At 40.7% G+C, this 27,318-nt stretch overlaps 1 protein-coding gene across 4 annotated transcripts in view; it reads right to left on the bottom strand.

Annotated features, from left to right (window-relative positions):
• The window catches only part of INTS9 (integrator complex subunit 9), a 106,087-nt gene that overhangs the window by 72,045 nt on the left and 6,724 nt on the right, over window positions 1-27,318 (bottom strand). For 3 of the 4 annotated variants that reach the window (XR_004968267.1, XM_036313539.1, XM_036313540.1), the window contains exon 2: window positions 4,705-4,832. The exons of the other annotated variant lie outside the window; for it this stretch is intronic. Coding sequence is in view for 2 of the 3 variants with exons in the window: in XM_036313539.1 (XP_036169432.1) it covers window positions 4,705-4,832 (128 nt within the window). In the remaining variant the exon portion in view is untranslated. The remainder of the gene's footprint in view (window positions 1-4,704; window positions 4,833-27,318) is intronic. 4 annotated transcript variants of the gene reach the window in all.

Below are 27,318 nucleotides of genomic sequence, written 5' to 3'. Positions count from 1 at the left end.
GATAGGGAGAAACTGGGGATACTATTTTAGCCAAGTACATCTCGGAGGATTATGAACTGAGCAAAGGAAGATACTTTTTGAAAGAAACTATACGGGTTGCCAATCATCCCACTGATATAACCTCCCTCTGCCCTAACCAGTTTGGCTCAGTGGATAGAGCGTCGGCCTGTGGACTGAAGGGGCCCAGGTTCAATTCCGGTCAAGGGTATGTACCTTGCTTGCGGACACATACCCGGTGGGGAGAGTGCAGGAGGCAGCTGATCGATGTTTCTCTTTCATGTTTCTAACTCTTTATCCCTCTCCCTTCCTCTCTGTAAAAAAATCAATAAAATATCTAATCTAATAAAAGACAAAAAGGGTAATTGACCGTACCTTCGCTATGCTTCCCATTGGCTAATCAGCGAGATATGCAAATTAATCACCAACAAAGATGGTGCCCGGAAGCCAGGAAGCTGAAGCGAGCAGGAGGCTTGCTTGCTCCAGTGATGGAGGAAGCCAAGGTTCCCCCCCGGCCGTGGCCCGGCTCTGAGCTCCGAAAGCAACAAAGTTTCAATTCTAGAAGCTAAACAAACCCCAGACACCTGCTTTCAGCTGGCCATGGTCACAGAGCTGGCTCTTAGCTCCAGTGACGTCAACAAAGTTTCAATTCTAGAAGCTAAACAAACCCCAGATACCTGCTTTCAGCAGGCCGTGGCCTCAGAGCTGCAGCGAGCAGGAGCCGGCTTTCAGATACAGTGACGGCAACAAAGTTTCAATTATAGAAGGTAAATAAATCCCAGAATAAAAAAAGAAAAAAGGAAAGGCTGGGAGCTTCCGTCGCCGGGGGGCTTGGCCAGCTTGCAAACAGCCATCAGCCCCTCACCCAGGCTGGCCAGGCACCCCAGTGGAGACCCCCACCCTGAAGGGAGTGTGACCGGCTGCAAATGTCCATCAGCCCCTCATCCAGGCGGGCCGGGCACCCCGAGACCCCCACCCTGATCCGGGACACCCTTCAGGGCAAACCAGCTAGCCCCCACCCGTGCACCACGCCTCTATCCTATATAGTAAAAGGGTAATATGCAAACTGACCCTAACAGCAGAAAGACTGGGAATGACTGGTCACTATGACATACACTGACCACCAGGGGGCAGATGCTCAATGCAGAGGCTGCCCACTGGTGGTCAATGCGCTCCCACATGGGGGAACTCTGCTCAGCCACAAGCCAGGCTGACAGCTGCCAGTACAGCGGTGGTGGTGGGAGCCTCTCCTGCCTCCTCAGCAGCGCTAAGGATGTCTGACTGCAGCTTAGATCTGCTCCCCGCTGGCAAGTGGACATCTCCTGAGGGCTGCCGGGCTGCCAGAGGGATGTCTGATTGCCAGTTTAGGCCCAATCCCCCAGGGAGCAGGCATAAGCCAGCAGGTGGTCATCCCTCAAGGGGTCCCAGACTTTGAGAGGGCACAGGCTGGGCTGAGGGATGCCCCCCCCCCCACCCCGAGTGCACAAATTTTTGTGCACCGGGCCTCTAGTATTAAAAAATATATATATATATATATATATATATATATATATATATATATATATATATGACCTCCCTCTGAGAGAAAACCAATGACAAGGGGTAGACAGAGCAGCAGTGGATTCTAATGCTGAGCCAGAGCTGTGAGAATACAAGAATTAGGTAAAGACTATGATTTAACAGGAAAGGGAAAACTAGGATTGTCTGCCCAATTTAGGTTTTGAACACCTAGCTAATTCATGACCCCACAGAGAATATAGGCCCCTTTTAGAAGCCCTCACAGTACCTTGTATTTTATTTTTCTTAGTAATTATCAACATATATAGTCGTTTTCTAAACACAAGTACACTGAAATCTTCAATTGTGTAATTCTTTCTCTCCTGACAGACTATAAGCTCCATGAGGAAAGGAAAGTTTTCTTGTTCTTGTCTATATCCCCTCGTCTGGCACAGTGCAGATTCTCAGCAAATATCAAATAAATGAACACTTTAAACTTTGGGGGGAGAGGGAGAGAGACAATAATTTCAGGCCACTTTAATAAGAAATAACCTGTCAGACATATGTGATGCAGTGCCTAAAACAACTGTATTTATATTTATATATATATCCTATCTAATAAAAGAGAAACATGGTAATTGGCGTACAACCGCTACCCTTCCCATTGGCTAATCAGCCAGATATGCAAATTAACTGCCAGCCAAGATGGCGGCTGGTGCCAGGCAGCTTGAAACTAACATGAGGCTTGCTTGCTTCAGTGACGGAGGAAACCAATGTTCCCCGCCTGCCTTGCCGGCCTCTGAGCCTGCAGTTTAAAAAACATTGTAATAAATATAGAAGCTAAACAAAACCTCAGAAACCTGCTTTCAGTGAGCCGGGATCTCAGAGCTGGAATTGATACAGAGTTTCGATTATAGAACCTAAACAAACCAGATACCTGCTTTCAGCAGCGGATGCCTAAGAGCTGGAGCCTCAGAGCTAAAGCTGGCCCAGAATAAAAAAAAAAGGAAAAAAGGAGCAGTTGGGAGCTTCAGTCCCAGCCTGAAAACATCCCTCAGCTCCTCACCCAGACTGGCCAGGCACACCAGTGGGGACCCCCACCCTGAAGGGTGTGTGACCAGCTGCAAACAGCCATCAGCCCCTCACCCAGGCTGGCCAGGCACCCCTGTGGGGACCCCGACCCTGATCCAGGACACCCTTCAGGGCAAACCAGCCGGCCCCCACACATGCACCAGGCCTCTATCCTATATAGTAAAAGGGTAATATGCCTCCCAGCACCGGGATCAGCGGAGCCGCGAGGCCTCCCGGCACCGGGATCAGCGTGACAGGGGGCAGCGCCCAAACCCCCTGATCGCCCTGTAGCTCTGTGTGTGACAGGGGGCGGGGCCACAACCTCTCTATCTGCCCTGCTCTGTTCCTGACAGGGGAAGGCACCCCAACCTCCTGATCGGCCCTGCTCTGTGCCTGATACGGGGGAGCTCCCCAACCCCCTGATCGCCCTGCGGCTCTGTGTGTGACAGGGTGTGGCGCCCCAACCCCCCCACCCCATGGGCCCTGCTCTGTGTGTGACGGGGTAGAGCCATAACCTCCCCATCGGCCCTGCCTTGAGTCTGAGAGTGGCGGCGCCCCACCCCCCCCGATCAGCCCTGCTCTGTGGGTGATAGAGGGCAGCGCCCCAACTCCCCTATTGGCCCTACTCTGTGTGTGACGGGGGGGAGCTCCCCAACCCCCTGATCGATCCTGCTCTGTGCATGACAGGGGGCAGCGCCCCAACCCCGATTGGCCCTGCTCTGTGCGTGACCGAGGGTGGCGCCGCAACCTCCCCATCGACCCTGCCTTGAGTGTGACAGGGGGCGGTGCCCCAATCCCCCAATCGGCCCTACCCTGAGCGTGACTGAGGGTGGCATCGCAACCTCCCGATCCGCCCTGCTCTGTGCATGACAGGGGGTGGCGCCCCAACTCCCCAATCGGCCCTGCTCTGAGCCTGACCAGGGGTGGCGCCCCAACTCCCCAATCGGCCCTGCTCTGAGCCCGACCAGGGGCTGGACCTAGGGATTAGGCCTGCCCTCTGCCACTCGGGAGCAGGCCTAAGCCAGTAGGTCGTTATCTCCCGAGTGGTCCCCGACTGCGAGAGGGCACAGGACGGGCTGAGGGCCCCCCCCCCCCCCGAGTGCACAAATTTTCGTGCACCGGGCCTCTAGTGTGTGTGTGTGTGTGTGTATATATATATTTTTTTCCCTTTCTCTTTTGGATAATACCTGTGGATGGTAAATGTATTTCTAAGTGCTGGGCGTGATAATAATGGAATTTTCTGAGCTTTGCATAAAATGTAAGCTGGAATTATCTCTGACTTTTTCCTCATCACCTATTGTAGCTCTTAGCTTAGGGAGGAAAAAAAAAAAATCAATGGTTGACTTTTATTTTTATTTTTTCTAGATGGGTTCACAGGGTTATCATTATGAATAATCATTGCACACAGTGATATCTTCAGGAATGAATGGGATGCAACAGATGGTTTACTTTAGCTTGCTATATACTTTTGCGCTCTTAAATCTGTTTTAGATAGCTGTTTACCCTCTTGTATGTGATATAACTTTTTGCTCTTGGGACTAATGTGCTGCTAAAAGTTAGCACTTTTTTGTTATTTTAATAAACTGCTGCTTCTAAATAACAGCAAGCTTCCTAGATGAGGTCTTAAAAGAGCAAACAATACTGATTATATGCCTGGGATAACCTATCTGCTTTAAGACATGGACTTTGGCTTCATATCCAATACTAAGATATCTACAGCTGACTAGTACAAGTATAAAAACAGTGCATAGCTACCTATCAGAAAGAACTGTCAGGCTCTGTGATGTCAGGTCCCTGCCAAGGCAGTTAAGTGATTCTAAAATTCAATTTTGGGGCTCATCAGTTGACCATTTATATGAATTAGCAGGAAAGATGAAATACACATGACCTCACTTGCACTGAGCAGTTGCAGGAACATTTTACAGAAACTCAGAACTTATAATAAAGAAGTCAATCAATAAATCAATACAACACTTTCCATCATCCCAGCCAAAGGAAATTATTTTGATGAAGAACATTTTTTTTAAGGGAACAAAGTAAACTTAGGACAAAACACAAGATACGATAACCTTTACATAAATGGGTACCCATTTTCCAGCAAACTAAAGCTCAGTTTGTCTCAGATGCATCAACACATACCTTTGAACAAGTGGCAAAGGAAGGAAATTGAGGGTGGAAGTCATATCCAGTCCACAGTCCAACATAATGGTGGTTGATTTGAATTTAAGCACATTGCATGGTAAGGTTGGGTGCCCGGACAGGCAATACTGAAAAAAAGTAAATCACTTTTATCAATAATCAATTACCAAAAAAGCCCCAAAAGTACAGTAAATTAAATTGATCATTTTCAATCAAAAGAACAGTATGTAAATGCAGATAACTTTCTATGTGGTTTTCTCCCTTTTACAGCTCTGAATACCATTTCCCCTAGCAGTTTCAAATACTCAAAAGTCTCAGATCAGACCTTATTTTTCGTAGGGTACCAAGTTATGCCTCAAGCAAGCACAGTAATTATTTGAAATAGAAAGTTTCCAAACTATAGTTACCTGGTCCACTCTCAAGTGACACTTCCAAATTCCCACTATCTCATTGCACCTAGGTACTGCCTAAAGCTGTAGAAATTAATTGCATCCTACACCAGATTCTCGAACTGTGCGATGGGTTTGGTTTTCTCCTCCTATAAATAAGTCAAGTGATTTTCCTCAAAGTGGAATGGCTGAGGAGGGTTAGCAAGCAAGCATCAATGAGGGGTGATGGCACAGCCTCGTCAGAAAAATGACGCAAAAGGACAAGTGACTTCCCTGACGTGCAGATACTAAGCAGGAGGGAAACCTATTCCCAGCCAGTCAAGCGTCTCTCAGCTGTGGCAGCAGACCTCAGAAGCAAAGGCGCACAAGCCACAGTGGAGTCTTTAAAGGAGAGTGATGAGGCAAGACATGCACTGACCTCAAACATTTCTCACATCCTCCCCAGTGCAGGGGGAGTGATATGCCACACTGAGAATTATTTATATGGGGTGTGCCCTGTGTGACCTATCGTAATTTGATTGCTGCTCTGAAGAAAAAAGAGTAAAGAAGAGGGAAAAGACCTTTCCCTCATTTTTAAAGTCATCACATACAGCAAAGCCCAGAAAATAGAGGGACTGATGCTCTTAATCCCTTGAAAAGTACATTCTTCCTTTCCAATTTTAGGTACAGGACCAGCACCAGTCAGAGTAATGTGACATCAATGCTGGCCCCACGTGGCCGCAGCACCTCAGGCTAAGTCTTCCCAGGTATTTGTTGCTTTGCTTGTTCTGTCACAGAATAAATGTCCTACTTTTTTCTAGAGGACATTACAGGGACTACTGATTTTTTTAAAAAATATATTTTAGCCGAAACCGGTTTGGCTCAGTGGATAGAGCGTTGGCCTGCGGACTGAAAGGTCCCGGGTTCGATTCCGGTCAGGGGCATGTACCTGGGTTGCAGGCACATCCCCAGTAGGAGATGTGCAGGAGGCAGCTGATCGATGTTTCTAACTCTCTATCTCTCTTCCTTCCTCTCTGTAAAAAATCAATAAAAAATATATTAAAAAAAAAAAATATATATATATATTTTAATTGATTTCAGAGAGGAAGGGAGAGGGAGAGAGATAGAAACATCAATGATGAGAGAGAATCATTGATTGGATGCCTCCTGCACACCCTCTACTGGGATGACCTTGACCGGAAGTGAACCCAGGACCCTTCAGTCTGCAGGCGATGCTCTATCCATTGAGCCAAGCCAACTAGTGTGGGACTGGTGATTTTTCAAAACTGCATGTTCTATGAAGGATAAGGCCAATATCCAAAAAGAGTGTATTTCGCAAGCTTCTTTATTCCAAGTTTATGTATGATTATATTTCCCAAACCAAAATTTGCAACTCATGGTCTGAAAGAGTATAAAGTTACTTATAATGAAAACAGTACAAATTATTTAAAACTAGAGGCCATGCACGGGTGGGGTACCTTGACCAGGAAAGGGATCAAGGCCTATGGGGGGGGGCGGGGGGGGCAGCTGGCTGGGGGGAGGGACCCAGAGAGGTTGGCCGGCCAGCCCCCTGATCAGGGCCTATTGGGGGGGCTGGCTGGCAGGGGCAAGGGACTGTGGGAGGTTGGCTGTGGGGGCGCACTGACCATCAGGAGGCAGCTCCTGTGTCGAGCGTCTGCCCCCTGGTGGTCAGTGCATGTCATAGCGGCTGGTCATTCTGGTTGTTCGATTGTAACAGTCATTTAGGCATATATATGTATATATATGTATATATATACACACACACACACACACACACATATATATATATATATATATATATATATATATATATATATATATATATATATATATTAATTGTCCTTAAAAAGTCCAGGAAGCATGATTTGGGTAATTATACTTTGCATAAGTTCATTCTTTGATAGGTATCAGAATTACAGAAAAATACATCTCCCTACTAATCCCTACTCTATCCTCCCTACAGTTCCCCATGGTTAGCTTGTTCTTATCCCTAAGAATTATTTGTTAAACTATCTCAAAATGAACACAAAGCATTATGTTAAACTTGCCTCAAATAAGCCAAATGTTCTGATAGGAGCTTTCCTATATTTCTCCTTTTAAGAAGAAATCAGATATTCAGAAAAACCTAAAAAGAAATAAAATTAACTGTATATAATGGTTATCGCTGGGTGGAAAGATATGGTGTAATTTTCTTCTTTCTGCTTCCTGTATTTTCCAAACCTTTGACAATAAGCGTTTATTACATCTGTATAATTAGAAAAAATATGATTAAAACAAAATTAGAAATCTAGCCAGCAACACTGAATCACCACATTTTTCTTATCTTCATTTTTAACTCTAAATTATGGATAACAGGTTACGCCAGAAGGCAGAAGATTAACGTGTAAAAAAGCTGCTGCTCAAAAGATTTGAGGCAAGAGAATTTAGCTGAAAGACTACATTTGCTCCTGTCACACAAGGATAAAGAAAGGTGAGGAGCAATTTATAAGGGCCATAACTGAATGGAAGATTTTCATAGCATTTACTAACAGAGTGCCAGACCTTGCTCTCACTAGTTCCATTTTTATGGATGAGGAAATTGAGCTTTACACAGTTGAGTGGCTTGTCTGAGAAGAGCCAAAGACTAGCAGCAAAGTCCCCTGATTCTAAAAATCCCACTCGTGTTTCCCAAATAGCACCGCTCACTTTGTGGATCAACAGAATCTCCTGAGACACTAAGTGACTGGCCCAGGTTCACACAACCAGTAACTGAGGCACCTGCAAGGTTCCTCCAGGTTACCTGTCTCCAGTGATGCTCTCTGCCTGTACCTAATATGCTGCCTGCAATCCCTGTAAGACGAATACACAGAAGTATTAACCAATCATGTGATTTCAATTTTAAAATTAGAAATGAATCTACATTACAAAAAGTTTGAAAAGTAATAAAAAGAAAAATTGTAGCCACAATCATTTTTCTAGTCCCTGTCTTTTTTTCATATCGGTAAAGGCTATAATTTCAGTATTTCTACTGCTGTGCATGCTGCCTTTAAAACACATGACAACTTTGTTTTTTGGTGCATCATACTTCATTTTATTGGCTGCCTAAATAAATACACCATCCCTTGTTTAATCATTCCCTTGCTGTTGAACATTTAGTGTTGCTTCCACTCGCTCTATTACAAACATGGCTGTGGTGATCATTTTAGTGCTTAAGGTTTTTTTCCATACTGGACTATTTTTTTAGAGGATTCCCAGAAGTGGCATTAACTAGGTCAAAAAATATGAGCATTTTATGGCTCTTGATATATGTGCCAAAATGCTTTCCAAAAAAAGGCTGTACCTGTTCACAATGTCATCAGTAATATATCAGAAGATCTGTTTCACTGCTTATTCCCATCAGAATTACAGTCACAACCATCTAGAATCTACACCAAAATGCAGCTATAATGTTAGTAGTAGCTGTCCAGAATCAATTAAAGGGCCCTAAACAGGCAAGTCGACTACTTGGGAGGAGAAATGATGAAAGCAGGGAGTTTGAAGTAAGACTGTGTGCTCCTATCCTGGTGGTGCTCGTTATTGACATATGAGTTGGAAAAGTTACTAACTTTGCAAAGACACAATTTCCTCATATGTAAGATGTAGTAATAAAGCTACTCTCCTAAAGCTGTGAGGACTAAATGAATGGATATAGCACCTGACACAAGGCCTGTGCTCACTATTAATTCTGTAGTTACAGAATCATTAAGGGGCTGAAGAGGCTACCTAAATTTGGGGAGGACTAATTTGCAGCATTTTAGAGACACAATTCTATTCTAGAGTGGCATTCACTAATGCCTTAGACATTTGTATATCCCACAAGACTAGGTAAAGCAAATGAACAATTTTACAAATAGTGTCATGCTGGAAGCCAGTCCATCCTTGCTGCTTGACACAGTCGCTGCAGGAAAGAAACATCTGCACAGCATATGTTTCAAGGGACCTGGCGTATATAACATACTGTTCTTAATATGTTTGCTCCCCTTAGCGCTATGTGTTTTAACCAAGGTCACCTCTCCAAGAAAGGTTGTTTCCCCAGGTAGGGATTTTTCCCTGAAGTTAGGGAGGGAATAAAACCCCTTAACTAAGTGCCAGGCGGGTAGTTAATCACTTTAACTATGAACAATCACGCTTAAGCTACATAATCTTTACTCCCTGGAATGGAGATAAGAAACTCCCTAACCTTTGGGATAGAGATTGATAGGACTGGAATCAACTGGTATAAATACAGATGTAACAAGACAACAGGACACAGAACCTAGAGCCAGAACCTGGCTACAGAACCTGGATAGAACATGGCAAGAGATCCTGACTAGAACCTGGTGACTGAACCTGGCTGGAGAACCTAGCGAGGGAACATGGCTACAGAACCTGGCTGGAGAACCTAGCAAGAGAACATGGACACAGAACCTGGCTGGAGATCCTAACCAGAACTTCGCTGGAGATCCTGACCAGAACATGGCTAGAGATCCTGGCTAGGCTGCTGATCAACTGAACGCTATCTCTGTGTCATTCCTTCTTCACCGACTCCGTCCACACCTTTGGGGACCCCTGGACCTGCTGGGGTTGGACCCCGGCACTGTCAGTTGCTAGTTTGCCCTCCAGGAAGATACAGCCACTGTGTACAGTGTGAATATTCTAGCCAAAATAAGGTTCTAGAATTTTTTTTTTTTTGCTTAACAAGCACATAGCAATGCTTTTATGTTAATTTTATTTCTAAATAACAAAAGTAACAAAGAGTTAAAGTGAATCAAAGAGTTTTATAAGATACAATAAATCTCACAACTCTGGACTAAAACATTGTATGTCCTCCTTTTCCCTGGTCTTGGATAAAATAATTTAATATACGTAGTTGTTAAGATATGGTGTTTATTAAGTGTCAGGCACTCTGCAAGAACTTTACGTTTAGTTCCTTTAATCCTCCCAAGGGTGCCATGAGATAGTAATAATTTTCCCATCCTATTGGTGAAGAACATAAGGCACAGAGATTATGAAGTTGCACATGTTACAAAGTTGCAAGGGTGTGCCAGGACTTAACCCAGGACAGTGAGACCCAGAAAGTGTACACTTAACTACCACAGCATGCCATGCTACACGGAAATAAAGGAATTGTCAGGGATCCCCCAAAACCATGCAGAGATGACATGTCCCAAAAGGCCATCTTTTAAGTTGATAAAGAATGTAGATTGAATTTATAGTCTTGTTGTGAACAATGAAAATTAGTTATATGATTAACTTAAGATAAAGCAAGAGTCCCAATTAGATTAAATTATTAAATTGGCCTGCAATCCATCACAAGCAGTAATTTTCTTTTGCTGGATTTTCCCTTCCATTTGAAAAAAGGTGATAGTATTCTCTCACTACAAAGTAGTGTTACTGCTGAAACTGCCTCTAAATATCTATTATGTGACCTAAAACCGTTAGGTTAAGTTAATGCCAAAAGCTTTTTAATTTTGTTTGGGAGAATTTTTTTTTGATGCTGTGCAATTCTCCCAAACAAGATTAAAGAGGGGCTGGTTTTCTTTTTCTTTTCTTCTTCTTCTTCTTCTTCTTCTTTATTTTTTTTTTTTTAAAAGGCATTAGTGTTAATGAAGTAAGCTGTAAATGACATCACAAATTTTCCCCTCTTTTTTTTCTTTCTCTAAACCAACGCATATGTCCACTGTGGAACTCTATGAGCAGAGACATGAAGATCGGTTTGCCTTTCTCACTGGCAGTAAAATAAAGAAGTGAGTTTGGTTGGTTTTGATTCATATAAAACATTAAAAAAAAAAAAACAGTTTTAGCAAAATAATTTTTGTATAATGGTTTTGCCTCCTGGTAAAATATTAGAAAACCTATTAGTATAATTCAAACATAAATGAATATAGGGTAAAACAAATTTAATGGATTCAGAATATGTATTTGAAAAATTCCAACACTGATTCAAGGCAACACTGATTTAAACTATAAACGGAAGGGTATTTTCTTTAATCTGATAAAGGGTTCCTAACCAAATCTTACATCATAGTTAATGATGAAGCATGAGAAACAGTTCTGCAAGTCAAGAACAAAACAAGAATACCTACTATGACTGCTTAAATTCAACACTATACTGAAAATACTATATAGTGTGATAAGACAAGAAAAATCTATAATAATAAAAGCATAATATACTAATTAGACCGGATGTCCTTCCGGACGACCTTCCAGACAAAGCCAGGGCTTCGAGGGAAGCCTGGGGACCGGGTGCCTGCTAGAAACTGGAGGGAAACCCAGGTCCCGGGTGCCAGAGGGAAGCCGGTGCCTGCAGCTGGGGGAAGGAATGCCTACTCTTGAACAAATTTCGTGTATCGGGCCTCTAGTAAAATATAAAATGTTAGAAATAGAGAAATAAAACTGTCATCATTCACAGATGATAAATTAGAAGACATTCTGAAAACACACTATTACAATTAATAAGGCAGTTCATCAAGGTTGTTGGGTACAAGAATTAACATACCAAAATTAACTGAGTTCTTATATGCCAGCAATAAACAAGTAGTAAACACAAATAAGCATTAGAATAGAATACCATTTAGCCCTAACCGGTTTGGCTCAGAGGATAGAGCATTGGCCTGTGGACTCAAGGGTCCCAGGTTCGATTCCGGTCAAGGGCATGTACTTTGGTTTTGGGCACATCCCCAGTAGGGGGCATGCAAGAGGCAGCTGATCAATGTTTCTCATCGATGTTTCTAACTCTCTATCCCTCTCCCCTCCTCTCTGTAAAAAATCAAATATATTAAATAAAAACAAACAGAATACCATTTATATAGCAAAAAATGAAATGTATCATAAAAGTATAAAAAAGTGTGAAATCTTTACCAAAAAAAATGATAAATCTCTACTTAAAGATAATGTTAACTGAATAGAAAATAAACTACTGCAAAAAATAGCAGTTTTCACTAATCTACTTTTTCATAGAGTTTAAGAATCATACGGATTAGGTAAAAAATTAAAGAACAATGATCAGAGAGTATTTAAATTTTCTGATATTACAACTTAGTATAATGTGATTAACAGTAGGATATTGCACTGGGATAACTAATGGACCAATTAACTAGGAATAAACTTCAAAAAAGAGGCATACATATCTTGGACTTTGATATATGATAAAAATATCACTACCAATATATGGTGCTGGGAAAGTTTGTAATCCATTTGAAAAAATTACCTGAGAAATAGAAATGAGGAAGCAAGAGTGGTCAATAAATGAAGATATGAAAAGATGCTTAATCTCACTATAATCTGGGAAATACAAGCCTTAGGTTGGCTAAAATTAAATAGACTGCAATACTAAGTATTGGAAAGAATGTAATCTATATATATAAAAAGCCAGCGACTGTAACGCCATAACGACTGGACGACTGGTCGCTATGACGCCCAGCCCCTACCCCTGGCTAGCCTCACCTCTGATCAGCCTCTCCCACCCCGATTGAAGGCAGGGCTGCTGGCAACCCCCCGCCGTGGCTCCTCACCCAGGCCGGTCCCGCCCCCCAGCAGGGACCCCCCACCCTGATTGGGGGTGTGGCCAGCCTGAAAACCTCCCGTGGCCCCTCACCCAGGACAGCGCCCCCCCAGTGGAAACCCCCACCCCCAGTAGGGGGCGTGGCTGACCTGCAAACTGCCCACAGCCCCTCACCCCATGGCAGCCCCCCAGTAGGGACCCCCCACCCCGATCTGGGACCCCCATCAGGGCAGGCAAGCTGGCCACCACCTGTGCACCGGGCCTCTAGTCCTATATAATAAAAGGGTAATATGCAAATTGACCCTAAAGGCAGAACAATCAGAACAACCACTGGACCAGTCACTACGAGGTGCACTGATCACTTATTGGTTTCTTTTCCCGGCTGGCAGGCTCCGATCGCCTGATGATGAACGAGGAACCAGGGGTGGGTGGTGGGAGGTGTGGGTGGTGCCAGGCCAAGGCCCCCGCCCCGCCAGTCACCCCACACACAGAGGGCAACCCATGGCAGGGGCAGGGCTGGTGAGCGGGCAGTAATAGCCAACCTCTCAGTCTCTTCCCCTGGCCATCAGACACTGATCACCATATGGCAAAAGGGGAACCAGGGGTTGGTGGCAGCAGGTTTCGGGGCTGGCTGTGGGCAACTGGGGAGGATGGCCCTGATTGCAGGCCAGGCCTAGAGACCGTACCCATAATTGGTGCATTGGGCCTCTAGTCTATATAGTATATAAAAGCCTAAGTGACTGTTACAACCAGTCGACTGAACGACCAGTCACTATGACACGCACTGACCACCAGGGGGGAGATGCTCAACACAGGAGCTGCCCTCTGGTGGTCAGTGCACTCCCACAGCCAACCTCTCGCAGCCTGCCACCCTCCCCCGGTCCCTCCCCTGGCCAGCCGGCCCCAATAGCCAGCCAGGTCGAGGAACCCCATACATACACACATTCATGCACTGGGCCTCTAGTAGAGTATAAACTGGTAGAACCACTCTGGTGAACAATCTGGCAATACCTAAAAATGCTAAAAATATACATACTTTAACATATACTAAACTAATAAAAGCATATAAGGGTATGATACACAGCTACTAACTTGAGGAAAGTAGCAACCTCTGGTGAGGGAGAAAAAAATGAAAGTTGTTGATCTTAGCTTTAGTTATAACTTGTCTTTAAAGGGGAGAGGGCAGGAAGGAGATCTGATTTCCCCCCTCACCTCCCCAAAAGTACAAACTATTAACATCTACCTAAGGGTGTCTTTTCTGTATTGTCATTAGATACTTCCGCAGACACCAGAATTATGTAATTATACCTTTCCTACTATTGTGAAAATCTGCAATGTTATTTTCCTTATGACAAAAGTATCATGGTGCAAAAATAGAATCTAATAGGTCATAATGGATAAATATTTTAGTATTAGTATAGCATTTGCTAGGTATATTTGTTAATTTTCAAGGAACTGTGCTTGGTAGTGATAATGGTCTATAATTTTCATTTTGATATCTCACTTATCCTGATGCAAAGTGAACAAGACTTAAAAACTACTGAAATGGCAATGTAATGGAATAAAATGTGAATATTACCTCATGAGAAGGATGATTCGACAATATATGATCTTGGAGGGAGGGGAGAAACAAAGGTAACTCCTAGATTTTTAAATTATTGAGATTACTTCGGTATCTTTAATGAACTTCTTGATGCTATCTAGTCTTACAAACTTTGGCAAAACACTTCTCTAACAAGATCAGGCAAAGCTTTATAATTTTATGGTAAAATTTTCAACTGATATAATTACCTATTTACCAGAAATGTCATATTAATATGATAGCTATATTTATCAAATATACATATTCATAAAAATACACATCAATGCTGACATTTGAAAAGGAATTCTAAAAATAAAAGTGGACCAGGAGAACCAAAATGGCGGCATAGGTACACACTTGTACTTGCTGCCTCACACCACCACATCAAAACTACAACTGAAAGACAAAACGGATATTATCCAGAACCACAGGAAGGCTGGCTGAGTGGAAATTCTACAACTAATAAGAAAGAGAAAAGCACATCGAAACTGGTAGGCGGTACGGAGGTGCGTGTGGAAGTGGGCTGGCAACTGGGTATGCTGTTGTCTTTTTCAATCGGGAGGGAGATACAAGCTCCCAATTGCTCTGAATTCCAGTTCCGGGCGAGACTCTGGGGACCCAGACTTATACGGGGAGAAACTGGACTGTCTGGCATTGGGCCGGAATGCAAGGGCGGCTTTCTCGCAGAGATGCTTGCAGCGATCATTGTTCCTGCACGGGGCTGCGGGACACAGAGACCCAGGACCTCTCTGAGGCAGAGCAGGCTGGCAGCCATTGCTGTTTGCTCTGCCCTGATGATTCTGAGACAACGCCCCACCCAATTTACAACCCCATCCAAGCTGTGAGCAGAGGTTTTTGCATATGAATGGCCTGTTCTTTTGCAATCTAAAACCTAACAAACTGCAGCTGGGTCAAAGAGCACCAAAGCTTCCAAAAGAAGGCCTAGATAGCAGCCTGCATTGCTTCACAGCTGGGCCTCATCTGGGCACTTCCAAACCCCAAACAAAGAGGAGGAATCTGCAGATCTCACTGTAGCTCCTGCTGGGTGGCCTCAGGCATTGGCTGACTTTGTACCTCCTTGGAGATCCAAGAGCCAGTGTACCCAGTGGTCAGAGTGAGACCATACCAGAGTACAACTCTTCACATCCATAAGCGACACACTCAAGGGGCAGATTCAGTGAGCACCAAAGCCCCACTGAAGCAAGTCCTGCTCCATAAGGGTATCTCCAGCACAGCAGTTCTCCCACTGTAGACACAGCTGGTCCTCACAGCCAATTGGCCTGGGGGTCAATCCCTCCCAGTGATACCAACAGCAATCAAGACTTAACTACAAGACTGTGCACACAGTCCACAAAGGGGTGCACCAAGAGTGTCAACCTCAGGTAATATAGGACACCTAGCACACAAAGCCAGTGGGCCCTATAGGACACCTAGCACAGAAAGCCACTCTATCAACACAGGGAAACAGCCAATATGTGGAGACAAAGAAACAGGTCACAAACAAAAGAAATGGAGGAAAGCAAACTACTGGATATAAAGTTCAAAACCACGGTTATAAGACTACTCAAGAATCTTCTCGAAATCTCCGAGAAATTTAGTGAGACCCTCAAGGATATGAAAAAGGACCAATTAGAAATTAAGCGTACACTTACTGAAATAAAGAATAATATACAGAGATCCAACAGAAGACTAGAAGACCCCAAGAATCAAGTCAAAGATTTGAAATACAAAGAAGCAAAAAACACCCAACTGGAAAAGCAAAAAGAAAAAAGAATCCAAAAATATGAAGATAGCGTAAGGAGCCTCTGGGACAACTTCAAGCATACTAACATCCGAATTATGGGGGTGCCAGAAGAAGAGAGAGAGCAAGATACTGAAAACCTATTTGAAGAAATAATGACAGAAAACTTCCCCTACCTGGTGAAAGAAATAGACTTACAAGCCCAGGAAACGCAAAGAACCCTAAACAAGAGGAATCCAAAGAGGACCACACCAAGACACATCATAATTAAAATGCCAAGAGCAAAAGACAAAGAGAGAATCTTAAAAGCAGCAAGAGAAAAACAGTTAGTTACCTACGACAGTTAGCACCCATACGACTGTCAGCTGATTTCTCAACAGAAACTATGCAGGCCAGAAGGGAGTGGCAAGAAATATACAAAGTGATGAATACCAAGAACCTACAACCAAGATTACTCTACCCAGCAAAGCTATCATTTAGAATTGAAGGTCAGATAAAGAGCTTCACAGATAAGAAAAAGCTAAAGGAGTTCATTCCCACCAAACCAGAATAATATGAAATGCTGAAGGGTATTCTTTAAGAAGGGGAAGAAGAAGAAAAAAGTTAAAAATTATGAACAACAAAGTGACAACAAATACATATCAACAAGTGAATCTAAAAATCAAGTGAATAAAATAATCTGATGAACAGAATAAACTGGTGAATATAATAGGATCAGGGGTATAGAAAGGGAGTGGGCTGACAATTCTCGGGGGATGAGGGGAGAGACTGAACAAAAATCATACACCTATGGACGAGGACAGTGGAGGATGGTAAGAGCATGGGGTGGGGTGGGAACCAGGTGGAAAGGAGCTATGGGTGGAAAAAGAGGAACAACTGTAATAATCTGAACAATAAAGATTTATTAAAAAAAATAATAATAAAAATAAAAGTGGACCTTAGGTTAGAGCAGAATAGGAATTAGAAATTTCATTGTATGAATTACCTTCACTAACAGTAAGAATTATTGACAAATATTTTCTATCTAATACTTAATTAGCTCTTTCCCAACAAGTGAATAAAGTAAATACTGTTGATACCAACTCAATTATCAAGGCTCAAGATCACGCAGTTAATAACAGACTGAATTCGCACTCAAATCAGCACAAATTCTAAGTGCTTTCTCTCACATCATTCCAATGAATAGGAATAAGAATGACTTTGACAGTGCACTATGCTAAGAGTGACAGATTTAATATGGATAGAAGAGTTGGAAAGGACAAAACATCAAAGAATCTTAGAAATAACAGTGACTATAGTTTTTTCTAGTCATCTTTTCTAACTGCTCCCTCAATATTGTGTCCCTATTGTGCCACTATCAAATCCCTGCTAGATTACCTCTAAGGCAGACAGCTTGGAATAGACTGATAAGGGAAAGTATTTGATTAGTCCATTCAGACTACTGACATTCGATTCCATGTCTCCAGAAGCGGTACACTAGCGTATTTTAATACTTTTTAAATGTTCTATTTCCTAATGACAAAATCCACACTTTTTTTTTTTTTAATTTAGTTTTCCCCCCCGATGCTCACCAGATTCTTAGCTTCCACAAAAATCATAAAATACTGGGGTTAAAGGGGCTTTGAATTAAAAATGAATCATAAAATTAAGAGTAAAAGCTAAGCCAAAACCGGTTTGGCTCAGTGGATAGAGCGTCAGCCTGCGGACTGAAGGGTCCCAGGTTCGATTCCGGTCAAGGGCATGTGCCTGGGTTGCAGGCACGTCCCCAATGGGAGATGTGCAGGAGGCAGCTGAGCGATGTTTCTCTCTCATCGATGTTTCTGGCTCTCTATCTCTCTCCCTTCCTCTCTGTAAAAAATCAATAAAATATATTTAAAAAAAATAAAAAGAGTAAAAGCTAAAATAAAACTTCTGGAAAAGCACTGTTCAAAAGAAATACCGCACAATGCAGGCCACACACAATTCTAAAATTTCTAGTAGCTAAATTAAAAAAAAGGAACAGGTTTAAGTTACTTTTAGTAATATATTTAACCCACTATATCTAAATTATCATTTCAATATATAATCAATATAAAATTTTATTCACATATTTTTTACATCACTTGTTAGTACTAACTATTTAAAATCTGGTGTGACCCTTATATTCACAGTGTACTTCAATTTAGACGCCAAATTTTCACCTGAAATACTTGATATGCATTTAGATTTCATAAAACTCACAGTTGAAAAAAGTAGCTCCACATATCCAAGTTCTTATGAACATACTAAATCTTTTTCAATAAATGAATTGCATGTCAACCTTTAAAAACCAAATTAATTAAATTGAGATACAACTTAAAATTCAGTTGCTTTGTCATACTAATAACATTGTGAGTGTTCAATAGCCACATGCAATTAGTGGATACTATATTGGAAAGGGTAACTCTAGAAAAACAGGAAACTCTCTGTGCCTTGGGTTGGGCAAAAATTTCTAATTTTAGACACAAAAAGCAAGAACCATAAAAGAAAAATCTATAAATTTGATTTAATAAAAATTTAAAACTTGTTTTTCAAAAGACATTGTTAAGAAAATGAAAGATAACTCACACATTAGGAGAAAATACTTGCAAAACACTTATTTGATAAAGTACTTGAATACAGAAGATAAAAAGAATTCTTTCAACCTGAGAACACAAACAATGAAATAAAAATGGGCAAAATATATGAATAGGCATTGACTGAAAAAGACATATGGATGGCAAATTAAAAGATCCTAAACGTTAGTCCTTGGAGAAATACAAAGTGAAACCATAATAAGATGCCACTGCATTCTCGCTAGAAGGGTCAGAATTAAAGATTGACAAGTTGGAAACCTCATACACTACTAGCATAATGCTTTTGAGATTCACCTTTGTTTCTGCAAATACCATTCATCTTTATTACTAAGAAAATATTCCATTGTATAGATGTACCACAATTTGCTTATCCATTCACAAGCTGATGGATATTTGGATTGTTATTTTCAGTTTTTGATGATTATGAATAAAGCTGCTATAAAATGTCACATACAGGTTTTTGTTGGGGCATATGATTTTATTTCCCTGGCATAAGTAAAGAGCGGGTTATATATGTTTAACTTTATAAGAAACTCCCAAACTGTTTCCCAAAGTGGACAATTATTTTTAGCTTAAATTAAGCCAGTCAGATTTTGTTGCTGGGCTGTGTACTACAGCATCCAATATCCCTTTTAACCTAGGCATAAAGCATTAGTTCTAATTGTGCTTCTAATTTGGTATTAGCCCCCATGAATCCCTAAACTCTTTGGGCCTCAAATTTCCTCATCCACCATTTCACTGGGGCACCCAAAATCCTTGGTCTTTTATATAACCTGCCAACAAGACGTGTCTGTGCCACTGTATTCTTTTACAGTTCACTTTCTGAAAGTCTAAAAAAATTACATGATTTATAAGCTGGAAGGAATTCCAAGATCTAGTCCAAATACCTCTTTTAAAAATGAAGAACCTCACTCTTCCAAGGCTTGTGAGCTTTCCTCTCCACCAACACACCAGAGTATATACACATTTAATGGCATCAGTAAATGCAGCTCACTAGGAGACACTCCATGCCCAAACAGGGTGTATAAGATTCGTAATGTGTCAGGGAAAGAGGGGAGTACTGAGACTCCTTGCCTTATACCTCACCACCCTGAGTTAAATTGCTTCCACTGAGCCCAATTTGCCTAATTTGATACTATTATCCCTGCTAAGAAATTTGGGCCAGGCCCTGACACACTCAGAGACTTCTATAAATACATTTCAATTTTATTTGGTAATCTTTCACTTATTCCGCTTTATTTCTTGATTCTATCTTACAGGAGAGCTGTTAAATGTGTCAATCATACTCACTGTCAAAATGACTACACAGCTGGATAAAAGAGAGGGTAATTTTCCACTTGAGCAGAAAATCTGTAGCATGCATGGTGAACACAGAGAAAGAAGTCACTTTCTGGTTGGGGAGTGGCTAAATACCATGACACTTATGGTAGCGCCCGCCTGTTTATCCTGATCCTGTCCTCTGACTTGGCTTTTCATAAAAATGAGTAAAGAAGCAGAAAGTGGTGGTAAAAAAGCCTTTCCCTAAGCCCCCTGCCCCTCCCATACAGAGAAGCTCAGAAAGAGTGAGAATGTTTACAGTACACATTAAAGATGAGAGAGGGGCTGACTTGGGAATAAATACTGTTGGCTGTTGGGCACCAGATCTAAAAATGTTAGAAAGTGATTATAGTTGATAAAAAAGAGTCCACAGAGCTATGTATATGACATCAAAGTATTTTTTTAAATTCACTGGAAGCACATACAGGTTGTCCCCCCAAAATGTATACACAGTTTAACAGCTGATAGCTCAATTTTGAAAATGAAATGTATTTTAATAAATACTGCCTTTATAATTATTCAAAGTGTGCGCATACATTTTTTGGGGGGGATACTCTATATATACCAAACTGGTAAAAGTGGTTACTGCCGGGGAGAGGGTGTTGATCATATTCGAACCTTCACTGTTTACTTTCGATATTCTGTACTTTTGACCTATTTTTTTTAAAACATTAACCAGATTTCTTTAAAGCAGATTTTTTTTTCATTTTTTTTTTTTTTTGAAATAAAGAGTAACTAACATAGAGATTTCTATTGGCAACCAAGTTTTTAAAGAGGTGGAGAGGAAATGGGAGGTAGAAGGTAAGGGTAGAAATAGTTGACAATAAATTAACAAGTACTACTCTAATCTAACTTTTCATTGAAACTATGTATACATCTATGATCCAAGCAAAAGCTGCACCCACCCAGTACCAAAAAGACCTTGTATTAAAGGTCATATATGATTGACCTATGCACTGTGTTTTGCTTTTGTTCTGTAATATTTGTTTTACCTGTGATTGGTTTTCAGGTGTTTAATGACCCAATATTACGTCCTATAAGAAAAAATACACTAAGGCTGATAAAAGTGCTAGTAAAAAGCAATATATGATTATGATGGAGAAAGGTAAAGATCATTTTAAAAAGAGAAAGAAGTATGAAAATGATTAAGTATAATATTGGGATGAATTAAATAACAGTAAAGGCAATTTAAGAACAATGGTATTGAAAATTTGCAGCAATGACAATGAGCAAGAAAGTAGAAAAAAGATTAACAAAATGCTATAAAACTTGTAAATGGCTAAGAGGATTAGGTTGAGAATATACTGAGTTAAAGGAGCCGGACACAAGTAAGTACATAGATGGATTAACAACTAGATAATTTTTTTTTAAAATATATTTTATTGATTTTTTACAGAGAGGAAGGGAGAGAGATAGCCAGAAACATCGATGAGAGAGAAACATCGATCAGCTGCCTCCTGCACATCTCCTACTGGGGATATGCCCGCAACCCAGGTACATGCCCTTGACCGGAATCGAACCTGGGACCTTTCAGTCCGCAGGCCAACGCTCTATCCACTGAGCCAAACCGGTTTCGGCAACAACTAGATAATTTATGTTCATTTTACGGTATGGAAATTATATGCCTATACATATGGTATATCCATACCTTGAGGACGGCATCGCACATTCCAGTGATTTACCTACATTCAACCTGTCGATGTGACTATGTATTTATCATAGAATATCCCATGTATTCATCAGTTCTGTAGAAATGGGATCCTCCCAAACTTTCTCGATAACGATGAAGTCAAGGAATTCACTGGGCGTTTCTGTTCTCTTTTTCCATCTGGGCACTCATCTTATATGGTGCCCATCAAATGGTCCCATTGATTCTCCAGATCCCTTTCGCATTCAGATGTGTTTATGAATTCTGTTACTACTTATGAGGGCCTCGTAAGGTGCTTAGAAAAATCCTGTTCTAAGTAGGTAATTCTGACTTTGCTTTGATGCATTTGCTAAACATGCTGATGCTTCCTGTTTTGATTATATTTCACTATTTGAAAATATTTTCTGTAATGCAATGAATTGTACTTTTTTTTTATTTCCAAACTCCTTTGTCCGATTCCAAAGGGATGAATAAGGCTCCAGGTACTTAAAATTCTTACTTTAAGCTCCTAAACTTTCTGTTACTGTCCAAAGCACTAAGTCTCATATTTAAAATCCACCACTGTGGCTTCAGTCTACCCTTCTAACTTCTACTTTTAATACATTCAGTAAGTCTGCCCTTGGTCCCAACTGCAGTGATCTAGTGCTCCAATCACATGTACAAATCTTTCACATGTTGAATGAAACTGTTGATATTCTGAATAAGGAGGATGTGAGAAAACAGAAATGTGCCCATTTTTGTACACACTGCTATAGAGCTGAACATCTCATTCTAAATCTTTTTAAAAACCACTTTATTAAGGTATGATTGACATGTAAAAATGCACTGAAATATATTTAGGGTACATAACTCGATGAGTTTGGGGATAAATATATACCCATTAAACCATCACCACTATCAAGGCTATCCATAAACATCCATCACCTCTCAAAGTTTCCTCTCACTTCCATTATTATTACTTACGTGTGTGTGTGTGTGTGTGTGTGTGTGTGTGTGTGAAAAACACTCAACATAATCTAAACGTTGTGGGTTTTTTTTTCGTTAATCCTTACCCAAGGATATCTTTTCCGTTGTTTTTTTTTTTTCCCTCAGAGAAAGTGGAGAGAAGCGGGGAGAGACACATCCATTGGTTGTCTCCTAAAGGTACCCTGCCCAGGGCCCGGGATTGAACTTGCAACCTAGGAACATGCCCTTTAATGGGAATCGAACCCATGATCCTTTGGTGTGCGGGCTTGACACTCTAACCACTGAGCTACACTGTCTAGAGCCAAATGCTTTTTAATTTAACTGTTCCTTCCACCCACAGTAAGATAAAATGCTCCTCTGCCAATGTATTTATCAACCAAGGTACCAGCTCAAATTTTCTTTCTCTAGGAAGACCTGATTCTTTGGTTGGAATTCATCTTTCATGATTCTAATCTTACATACCTTACTGTTGCCTTCATCATGGTCTATCACTAAAACTACATACACTTAGCCCCATGCATAAATAATATGCACAGTACATTGTGTCTATGGTTTGTTAAATAGTGAGTTACTGACAGGTAGGGTCTATGTGTTACTTATCTTTTATATGCCCCACAGCATCAAGAAGGTTTTGTACAATATAGGCATTTACTAACATTTGTTGGATTTTTGTTATTCTTTCTCTTATCTGTTAGTTTTAACTATCACATAGTCATTCATCAACAGTTTCTTCCTATTGGATCTACACAGCGTGAATCAAATATAGCTTAAAATAAATAAGCTACTGTCTAAGGTTCCAAAATCCTTTTTGTTTCTATAGAGATTATTTTTGGTGTGGTAATTATGTTTATTTTAACAGACTGTTTTGTTTACATTTCTTGCCTTTATCAGGCCTGTCTCTTAAGTACAGAGAGGGAAACTATTTCTGGCTGTTCTGTTTTCCAAGGAAACCTTGCAATTTTCTTTTAAGGTCATAGAAGTCTTTTATTTCTATGAGTCTGCTATGCACCATCTAAGATTTTAAGTTATAAAAACCATTGTTTTCTCAAAAGTCTGGAAAAAGCTTGCAAGATATAATTAACTGCCTAGAATAAACAATACAACATAAATAGATCTTCCCCTTAGAAAATAACATATTGTTGGGCTATGTGAAAGAATCTCACTTCATTAGCAAGAAAGCAGCTACAGTAGATAAATTAAAATATACAAAAATTTCAAGACAAAATTCAATATAGCAGTGACATGTTGAGTTTGAGCAGCAGCATGCCCACTCACGTCAGAAATAGAACAGAGATGCCTACCACCACGACTAGTCCAAACTATTCTTAAAGTATAAAACAATGTAATCACACCACGGGGGGGGGGGGGGGGTGGAGTGAGGGGGGGAGGAGGTGTAAAAAAATTATCTGTAAAGTTAAACAGGTGGAAAAACCAACAGAATTAACTGGGAAAACTACTAAAAATTAAAATAAGAAAACTCAACAAAAGGCTGGAGAATAAAAAAGCAAAACAAAAAACCCACCCTGGACCATATGGCTCAAATGGTTGGAGTGTTGTCCTGAACATTGAAAGGTCATGGGTTTGATTCCCAGACAGGGTACATACCCAGGTTGCGGGTTCCATCCCCAGTGGGGGCGCATGTATGAGGCAACTGATTGATGTTTCTCTCTTTCTCTTAACTCAATAAAAGCATTTCCTCAGGTGAAAGAAAGAAAGCCCAGCTGGTTGGCTGAACCTTGAAGATATTATGCTAAGTGACATCTGGAGATGGGTGGTGGTGAGAGCTGCACAACAATGAACAAGTACTTAATGGCATTGAATTATACGTTTAAAAATGGTTAAAATAGTAAATTTTATGTTGTGTGTATTTTACTGCAATTAAAAAAAATGTAATGCACAAGCAGAAAATCTGGAGACCGATAGCAAGTGAAATAACTGAATTAGTGCCCCGGTCTGGTGGCTCAGTCAGTTAGAATGGACATCCCCGGTTGGGGTGTACACTGGAGGCAATCCATAGATGTTTCTCTCTAACATCAATGTTTCTCTCTCTCCCCCCTCCCTTCCTCTCTCTCTCAAATCAATAAACATATCGTCGAGTGAGGGTTAAAAAAAAATTAGTCAATTAAAAATCTTCCCACAAAGAAAAGCCCAGCCCCAGATGGCGTCATTGATGAATTCTACCAAACTTTTAAAGAAGAAATAATATCAATTCTTCATACACCTTCCAGGGTAGACAGGAGGAGGGAACATTTCCCAACTCATTCTACGAGAACAATATTTCTCTGACACTAAAACCAAACAAAGATAGCCTAAGAAAACTGTAGGCCAGTATCTCTCATGAATGGATCTGAAAAAATCCCCAACAAAATATCAAACCGAATCTAGCAGCACTATAAAGGATTACACATCATGACCAAGTGGAAATGATCCCTAGAACACAAGCGTGACTTAACATTCAAAATTCAATTAAGGTAATCTACCATACTAATACAATAAAACTCAAAAACCATAGGACCATCTTGCTATCCAAAGGAAAACCATTTGATAAAATCCAAGACCTGTCCATGAGAAAAATGCTCAACAAACTAGGGATGGGAGGGAACATCCTCAACTTGGTAAAGGGCATCTATAAAAAACCTGCAGCTCACATCACATTCAACAGTCAAAGACTGACTGCTTTCCCCCTAAAATCAGAAAAGGGGAAAAGATAGAAAGAACATCTGCCTGCACTTCTATTCAATATTATACTGGAGGGTCTGGCCAGTGCATTTATGCAAGACAGAGAAATAAAAATACGGAGACATTAGAAACAAAAACTTCAGTCAACTGGTACCTGGATAAACAAAGTGTGATGTATTCATATAGTGTCACATTATTGAGCAATACATGCTACAACATGGATGAATCTCAAAAACATTATGCTAAGTGAAAGAAGTCAGACACAAAAGACCGCATATTGTATGAGCCAATTTATATGAAATGACCAGAAAGGGCAAATCTACAGACAGAAAGTAGATTAGTGGTTGCCTGGACTGACTGCTAATGAGCACAAGGGATCTTTCTGGAGTGGTGGGAATATTCTAAAACTGAATTGTGATCGTTGCCTAACTGTAAATTTTCCAAAAGTCATTGCATGTCCTTTAAATGCATGAGTTCTGTGGTAGGTGAATTATACCTCAATAAAGTTGTTTACAAATATAAAAAAAGGTAACAATTATAGTAATACCATTTACATTACTACTATACTGCTTGTTTATCCATATTTCCACATGCTGAAAAAAAAAATGGGAAGAATTACTAAGTTAGAACATGCAATTATGCCTTCCTCTACTTTATTAGAATAGAAAAATGCCTAAGTATTGTATATAGGGAAAAAAAAACTTCTGCTTAGGCCATAAATCTGAGAAATGGATTATTTATTAATGTAAGACATTTTATTATTCAGCCCCCTTCATAAACATAAGTGAAAAATAAACTGTACCTTAAGGGCAAAAAGGGTGTTTAGTTTTACATGTCCTAAAAAGAATCACTGTTTAAAACATCATCTATCTGATAACCTTTCAGAAAGTTGAAGTTCATTCAGTTATGCTTAAATTTAAATGTTTTACACCTTTAGGCATCTCCTTCGGATATATGGTCAATGAGGGACAATTTAAACTTCCTGTTTTTCTCAAAGTGAAGTTCCCACCACATAGTTCTTAGTTGTGATCACTAAGCACCTTGGGGCTTTCAAGCTGACTCCTTCATCCTACACAGGCTTTCCTATTCTCCATTCCACCAACCCTTTGCATTCCTGCCTTTTCTCACGATATCTACAAATTCTAGCAAATACCTCTTTGTTAGTCTTGCTGAGATGTCAACTCCTAGCTTCACCTCACCTTTTCTGGGGGGTAGGAGGGATCTCCTGTCATTTACACACACTTGGCCCAGCTGCCTCTCCACTTTGCTTGATAACATGATTCCGTCATCTTCATTACTACACCCATGCATCAGCATTTTCAAAGCAACACCATAGATTCTTTTAAAAAACCTTTTTCTTTTTTTTTTAAAATCTGGAGAAATTTGCTCCCCTCTCGGATACATTTCTGTTTACGAAATGTGGCTAACGTCTAACAGACAAAGGGTGTGAGGATTGATGAAAGAAAAAAGTTACATTAGTAAGACAATGTAACTTTGTAAAGTAAAGAGACAGATGGCCTTGTTGGCAAGGACTGGGAAATGAATTCTCATACACTACTGGGTACATTGGTAAACTAGTGGGCAAGCTGGCCACACCTGTTACAACTTTAAGAAGGCATATTCTTGGACATAGTTAAATATATTTTTGACCATTGCATTAACAAAAATACTGAACCAGTGCCCAATGATAATTCCACATCAGGAAGTTCATTGTAACATTGTTTGAAATGCACAGTGAGCCTGCTAGACTTTAGTTTCATAAATCTGTTTTGCTCGCTGAAATATATCCAGTGCCTTGAGTAATGCCTAGCACAGAGGAAGCCAATGTTCAGGAAGATTTGTTGAATGAATAAAATGGATGATGGAGATCTGAAGGGCAGTTCAGGCCTGGGCCTCTGTTGGTATTTAGCAAGCCAAGAGGTGAATGTTCCATTAGGAATGCTAGGCGTTATGAGTTCCATGGCTTTGCTGCACTCCTAGCCCTTGTCCGTCAGTATGCTTTGTTGATCACAGCAGCAAATGGCAGAGGGATTTATGTACTTAGATCAAACCAGTCACAAAACAAATGTGCTTGTGCAGCTATAAGCAACAGCACTGCTGTCATGCTTGTTTAGTAAGTGGTATATACATACATACATTTATTTTTTTCTTCAACTATTATTACCCTAAAAAAATTCATCATTAGTATACATTTTTT

Source organism: Myotis myotis, unplaced genomic scaffold (assembly GCF_014108235.1).
Source record: "Myotis myotis isolate mMyoMyo1 unplaced genomic scaffold, mMyoMyo1.p scaffold_m19_p_6, whole genome shotgun sequence".
NCBI lineage: Eukaryota > Metazoa > Chordata > Mammalia > Chiroptera > Vespertilionidae > Myotis > Myotis myotis.
This window is presented reverse-complemented; position numbering and strand designations above follow the sequence as displayed.